This window comes from Aplidium turbinatum, chromosome 1 (genome assembly GCF_918807975.1).
Source record: "Aplidium turbinatum chromosome 1, kaAplTurb1.1, whole genome shotgun sequence".
NCBI lineage: Eukaryota > Metazoa > Chordata > Ascidiacea > Aplousobranchia > Polyclinidae > Aplidium > Aplidium turbinatum.
In genome coordinates this window covers 10,000,143-10,007,607 of record NC_137472.1, presented here as the reverse complement: position 1 = coordinate 10,007,607, position 7,465 = coordinate 10,000,143, and the positions used below count along the sequence as shown (strand labels likewise).

Sequence of the window (7,465 nt, the reverse complement as noted above, 5' to 3'; positions counted from 1 at the left end):
TTACTTCGTACATACGGTGCAAACTTTAAACACCTTCTGTGACTAAAAACATTAGCAGTTGTAGAGCCACAATAAATAAACAATATAATTGTAATTTCTGAAATAAACTTAAGCATTAGAAGTCAATTAATAGCTGAAACCAATAGGACAATTTATGTGATTCAATATACGCTTTTCATCACTTCCCAGAGACTTGTGGGCCTATCCTTTATAATGTTTTTGAAGACTAGTGTGGGCAAAATTATAAATTAGACTACATAAAATATCACATATCATAATATATCTTAAAAACTGTAGTTCTCTGTCTTGCCAAAAATTTTATTAGGCCTACTATGGCGAAGGTACGTTTTCCATTACTGACGTAAACAATCGACTGGCGTTTGCGTCTACGACATAAGATTGGAAAATCGAATCGTCTTCAACGTGGGAAGAACTTTCTTGCTTTTCTAGACCTCCGTTAGAAAATGACGTTTCTAAACCTAATGAGTTAATGTTAAGATCCAAGTGACAACTAGCATCGAGACTCTGAGTGCGTTTTCGCGCTCGAGGAGCAGCTTTTGGGTCAGCCGTGATGTCAGGCAGTGAAGCACCTAGCGCGTTAGTTGTCATTTCGATGTTGTTAGCACATGGTGCTTCGCTGGTGAACCTTGTGAAGAAAGTCGCTACCGAACTCTTCTTCCGTGTGGTCGTAAACGCGGATAGATTCGGAGTGGAAGAGCGTCGTCTGTATCCTGCTCCAACTTTTCGTTGCGAACGTGAAGCGGTTGGATCCAGTCCCATGGAAATGCCAATTTTCCTGAGCGCTTTCTTGTACATGGCTCCAATTGCAAGGCGGAAATCCCTATTCCTGATGCTGTAGATAAAGAAATTCCAAAAACTATTGCTGAAAACAAGCATCACAGCAACAAATTCTACAGTACCGTAATCAAGTGTTACTTTTAAATTAAGTTGTTTGGGCTTGGAAAATACAATATTAGGAATCAACAAAGATGCTATCATCAGTATGATCAGTGGAAGAGTGTTCAATGTAAAAACTCCAACCATTAATCCTAAAGTTCGGGCCAATCTGTTTTCCAAACTTTGAGATTTTGTTTGAGAGGTGTTTGTGATTTTTTTCCTGAATTTGGAATGCTTTCTAGTGGCGACGTAGCTCGCGACGTTCACAATCCAAACAATTATTAAAGGAATAATAAAAGCTACTGTGTATAGATAAACTCCCTCCGTGTCCATGTTTGTGATGAATATACCCAGGATAAGGCCGTAATTTAAACTTGGAACAAATGTAGGAACTATTCCAAAAATAAAAGCCAAACTCCAGGATATTACACAAGCCCATTTGGCAACCCTGTTTGCTTTCTCTTTGTGGTACGATAAGGGTTTATAAACCGCCGTTAACCGGTCGAAGCCGGCTCCTGCTAATGTGTAAATTGATACAAATAACGAAACAGCTGTGAAAAATCCTACAAAATTTAAATAGCCGCTTGAATACATAGAAGTAAATTTTCCCGATGACTTTCTCATTTTAAAAGAAGTCAGATTATCACTTAGCTCTCCCCCAATTTCTTCGTATCCCCTAATGTTGTAAAACTCTTCTTGAACATAGCGGGTAAACACCAGTTTTGCTAAGTTACTGATACAAGTTGGTAAAATGACCACACCGACTAATAAATCCGCAGCAGCCAGCGATATTTTATACGTAGATTGACTGTTGTGCAAGTGGGGGTTGATGACAATAGCAGCGATCACGATTGTGTTGACAACCGATATAGCGAGTCCAAGAATCGCACAGATGATCATGATTGCAATAACTTTGCTCCGACAGCTGTGACAAATAACAAAATAATATTTACGTCAAGTTGCAAGCAAAGCCAGGTCTAATAACATCATAGCATGTTGAGATGCCGTACAAAGTATAGGCTACAAACGTATATATATTACTCACATACTCAGGTTCCTAGTGTTACCAGACATATATACAGTAGTGTAGAGGGTGTCAGGTAATAAGGTGTTGAATTAATGTTTCATATTGCATTTCAATCTTCTCTATTTATCCTGATGATTGACCAACTTCACTAAACAGATGACGTTTTGCAAGACAATATTAGTCGTACATATGATGTTTGAGTGTATCTGTTTTGTTTTTGTAAGTCTTGGCAACTAATTTACTCAATTAGCTATTTATTTACAAAGATGCACTAAAATTGTACGCAAATTACAGACGTAGCCTACGCAGACGTTGCATCAATGTAAAAATGACAGATTTTGCTGTCTGGGACATACAACAATGTTAGATTAAGATGATTTAATTTAAGAACTCATTATTTGGCGACCACCATTGAAACAGGCTAAGCGACACCTCCTAATCTAAACGAACAAATTATTTACCTTGATGACATACAAGTCCATAATGAGATTTCGTATTCGTTTAAAACATTTCCACCAAACCCGCACCAACTAACTTCACAAAACGGAATTTCCACACTCATGACTTCTTGAAAGTCACCGTTGTGTATCTCCTCTAGCTCGTATTGCGCTACCTGGAAACAAGGCTCCAACAATTCTGTCATTGACAACTTAGATGCATTGATTCCAGCGATAGTTTCTTGCCATTGCTGCACAGTCCAATTTAAACTGTTATTTGAGTCAATCGGTTGAGATGTGGTCAAAGTTTCTGGAGCTACACTGACTTTAGAGTTGATTTTCTGGAAACAGTTGTGGGCAAATTTATTGTATTGACAAAAGTAGTCGTACAAAAGATTTGTGAACGGATTGAAAGCGAATAGCCTCCGAGTACACTCCTCTTCTAACTGTGGACATTCCCAAGCATTCAGAGTTTCTAGATACCGGCTCAGAGGCTTATTGAAAGACGCCCAACCATATTCGTAATTAGCAATCACTTCAGCACAGCATTCAAGTTCTTTCGTTCTGTCTCCAACAATCTTTCCATGGGCGTATGAGCATTTTATTCGTGGCGTGCCCGGTTGCGTCATAGAGTTTATAGATGACGTAGTTGAGGCCGCATTATGACGTCTCAAGCCTTCTGTAGAATAATTGCCTTGTTGTCGAACAAGAAGAACTTCTTCAGAAAATACAACACAAGCTCTCTTCATCAAAAGTAAAGTGATTGTGCTTAACAACCAGCACATTATCATAGCTTTCTAATTCTGCAACAACAAAATAATGTTAAATAACGTGATGCGTTCTACTGGTGAACTTACTGCCTGGTCAACTGCCTGGTGAACTGCCTTATTCAGTTTTAAACAAAATAATGTGTTAGTGCACAATCTGTATCACTATTTTGAGGAAGGATGCCCAAGAGGAAGCTAACTAAAACTGGTTCAAATTTTGTTGATAAATATACCTGCATACTTGACTTAGGGCAGCGGTTTAACATTTTTGTGGTCACTAGCCTTTTTAACAGCAACAAATCTGAGGGGCCTTAGTCACGTGAACCCCGCTCCAAATAAGAAATAAAAACGTAAATTTTGTCAGTAGGCCTACTTAGTAAAATTCTTTTTACAAATTGTTTTCGTTTGCTTCGCTTTTTCAATGCAAATTCATTGATCTAACCCTAACCGGTCATAGGCCTACTTACGGCACGTGTTTTAACAGTAGGCTTAGAAAGTAGAAAGCTTTAATGTGCCCCCCAAAGACTGAGAAAAATAATACAATATTGCAAAGTAAAAAAGTCTTGCTCAACTACTTGTGGGAACAGTTAATACGGTTTCCAATACAGATTCTGTAAATGCACAGACACTACACTTGTGGTAACAGCTCAAGTGGTCAAATCAACGTAAATAAATGAATAAGGTGAAGGGCCTACGATTAGGCTACGATCTACTACAACAGAAAGTGGAGACTCCTCCGACGGTTTTCCAAAATTTTATTGAAAAGCTGTAGTCTACAATAATATACAAGCCTTTGTTAAAATAAAAGTTTTGAAATTCTTCTGTGGTCATGAAAAAGACAATTGGAAACTTGAGTTTAATTTAAAAAAAACCTTTACACTTCAAACTGTACAAATATTTTTAATTTTAAGTTGATGAATTTTGTCAACCATACAATGTTGGTCGTCTTTTACAAAAACAAAACAACTATTGATTCACAATATACGCAAAAAGGGACTTAAAAGGAGATAAAATTGCCGATTTTAAGTGGCGTAAAAACCTCCAAATTTATCAATAAATTGTTTGCTTCTTAAAGACTTTAATTGTTTACATTGCCTATTTTCTTCTAGAATTTTGGTTGTATAAAATTCTGACTACTTTTAACATTTTTGCTTCAACCGCTGCTACTCTCTTTAAATATTTGTAATATTCTAGCTTGCCTGCGTTTAAAGTCTTATGAGTGTTTCTAGGTGAAATTTTCAAAATCGCTAATAAGTATTTAAATTTGATCCCAAAAATTTAAACCTTTTTCTACAACCGAGCCATTTGTGGAATGCCCTGAAAGTTTTCAAGGACACACAAAACATTTGTGGACACCAGCCTTTAACGACTCACACAGAATTTTAATTTAGAGATAAAACTTTCTGGAGCCAACTTAGTTTGCTTCAATAGTTTTTTTTTCAAAAAAAAAATCATAACTTTATCTTTTTGTTTATGTTCTTTGAAAACGTCAATGAAGAAGATTTGATCTTTAACATAAAATTAATTAACTAATCTTGTCGACTATTGCTAGTTTAATTTGCCATACAAACACTTTTTGGTATTCCTCAGAGAAATCGTAGTGTAAACCTCTTTCTATCAAGCGTTGGTTTACAATCTTACAAATGTGAAAATTCTTTCACAATCTGAAGAATTGTTTCTTTTTCTATTTGGCTCTTTCTATTGGAAAACATCCTCATCGATAACACATCAAAATAAGATAACTGGTTGATCAGACAAAATACATCTCAGGCCTAACCATAACATGCTTAACTAATACTAGCGAGGTTTGCAATCTTGCTACCGTATCATGTACCGCATATTTGACATTTTTAAAGTGTAATTTAAACCATTAAGACCGTGTTGGTTCAGGTTCGTGTAGAGCAGCAAAAAGCACTGTCGGAAATATTATAAGGCATGTTACCAAAGTATAGGTATCGTACAAGCTTAATGACACGTTGCCGCTGGCGGTGGCTTGCGGTACAAGAGCTATAAATAATAACAAGAAGTTTGGTGGGAAAAGGAAACAAAAAAGTTATCAAATTTGAAACAATAAATACTACTAATACTGCGTAAAAAAGTGCTCAATGCCAAACAAAAACCCAAGCAGAGCAATTTATATATAAAAAATATTCTATTTGAATAAAAACCTTTTGATGATCCCAATAAAGGTGAAACAGCTTGTTAAAGTTTTCCGCTAATTAAAAACATGTAGCTTTGTATAAGTGTATTGCAAGAATATATTGCCCCTCATTACACTTTGCTGAACTTGATCATCATTTTAAATATATCCTGATGATCTGAGCTGCTTTTGTTGGCTCACTGTTGCGTCAGTATCGTAGACGTCGTTATTATTCGAAGTTCGACATTTGTCGCCGGCGTGAGAGAGAGTTTGAAACCAGTTTTAATGTTTGTAAGCTTTCTGTGGTGATGACAATGCAAAAATGGAATATTTGCGTTGTTCAAGTAAGTTTAAAAATGTTGAAGCCTGTTAAATTTTAGAACAGTTAACCTAAGATTTATTTGATCCATTTAGATACAGGAATCACACATTTCAATTTTCATTTCAACATTTAGACCAATTGGAAAGCGAGAAATCTAACCTACTAGTTTCAAGCATATTATTTGAGATTGAATGCACCAACAGCCTTCAACAGCCCTTCATTCCTTGACTAAGCAAATCAGTCGATTAACCAGCTTAACCTAGAGAGAATATTTTTTCATAAACGCCAAATGTAATCCATTGATTAGAACGGCCGATTACTGATCCATAGACAAACTTGCATAAATTGATTCTTGATTAACTAATTAGGCGATTAACATATAACGTATTACGTAACCGCTTAAAAGATGAATTGTTGGTGTATCCAGCCCCAACTGCCATTCCAAAATTATAACGACGTGGCCTTGAAATGTTGAACTGGTGTTCTTTTTCAAATGTAGAGAAACAGTTCTAACGATTTGTCTAACCAGGCTATTCTTGAAAGTTCTATTAGAGCAAAGAAAACAATCAGAAAGTTATTTGCGGCTTCTTTCTGACAGGGAGACAATTCTTACTGCCACTCCGTTCTCAAAGTGGAACTGTTAAATTTATGAAACTGTTTGTGTAATTATCTGCACTAAACTTATTTGATTAGATAGAGGAACAAGCGTTCAAGTGGTCTCAAATGAACGCGACATTTAAAAAATAACTTTTTAAACAAACAGCCTATTATTGTGAAGTCAGTCGTGTTTTAGCATAACAGTTCAGTATTGTGTTAGACTGCAGTGACGTAACAATCAATACTGCGCGATTGCTTCGGTCGCTAATTATTTTGTTCACGTTCTGACGATGAACAAAGATGGCGCGTGATATTAATCCTGTGGTTGTTTGTATAAACCCACGATTTTGTTCTATAAAGGTTAAAAGTTCTAACAAGGTCTGACCAATTCATGAAGATGTTTTATGTTTGAGTGCTTGATCGTTGGTTAACAGTTCGAATCCGATCAAAAGCGTTTGGTGGACTTTTAGAAAATTACACTTTTTGATTTCTTACAGTTTTCCAAAACCACCATTTTTGCCGGATATATCAAGCAAGCTGCAGTACAATCTAATGACCCTTTTTCTGAAGCTCCAGGACAAAAGATTGCATGCTCACGTGCTTAACTAGCATTGATTTTAAATTTCTGCATTATTTTCCCACACGGACAAACTTATTCTATAGACTACGACTGACTACTGTTATTCTATATGAATCCATGACACTGTTTGTTTCAGTTAGTGCATATCCTTTTATTTTAAAACTTAATTCAATCGGCTTTTGAGGTAAGAGTACCTGACAATTTTTGCTGATTTTTATTTGAGGTTTTTGCCATAAAGAAGCCAATAAATTTTACGATTCTCCTTACAAACTATAGAGAGGTGTAGACTACCAAGTATTGGCTATTTGGAATATTAGGTTTTGAGAAAAGCCATAGGCCTACAGCCCTGCCCACTGTACAATTTGTGTCTAAACCAGACATGACGGATTTTAGAATTAGTCTAGTTGTTTTTATTTCTAACCATCACAACAAAAATATTACACGTAAGTATAGCAAAGGTCGAGAAAAAGCTACAATACGCAAACGTTAAAACGTGCTTGTGAGTGTGACCGAAGTAAGTTATTAATCTGCGCAGTTTGTTTGAAAAAATAAAACGAAAAATAAAACCAAGTTAATTGATTTCCTAGCCAAATGCTGTTGAAATTATTTCAACACTTCCATGTCTAGCCAAGTAACTTTATTGAGAGCCACACAGCTACAAGTATTCTACAACATTTCGTATTTGCTTTGCGACCTGT

At 36.0% G+C, this 7,465-nt stretch overlaps 1 protein-coding gene across 1 annotated transcript; it reads right to left on the bottom strand.

Annotated features, from left to right (window-relative positions):
* Positions 1-330: 330 nt before the first annotated feature.
* LOC145774558 (uncharacterized) lies at positions 331-3,146 on the bottom strand. Its single transcript, XM_082585860.1, has 2 exons — positions 2,386-3,146; positions 331-1,822 (listed from the first exon to the last, which is right to left on the bottom strand). Exons 1-2 carry the CDS (start codon positions 3,144-3,146, stop codon positions 331-333), a joined length of 2,253 nt encoding a protein of 750 aa, XP_082441986.1.
* Between the last annotated feature and the right edge of the window lie 4,319 nt (positions 3,147-7,465).

Coding starts and splice junctions, on each gene's coding strand:
- LOC145774558 (XM_082585860.1), bottom strand. CDS start 3,146: ATGTGCTGGTTGTTAAGCACAATCACTTTACTTTTGATGAAGAGAGCT. Junction 1,823..2,385: donor TGGACTTGTATGTCATCAAG/GTAAATAATTTG, acceptor TATTTGTCACAG/CTGTCGGAGCAAAGTTATTG.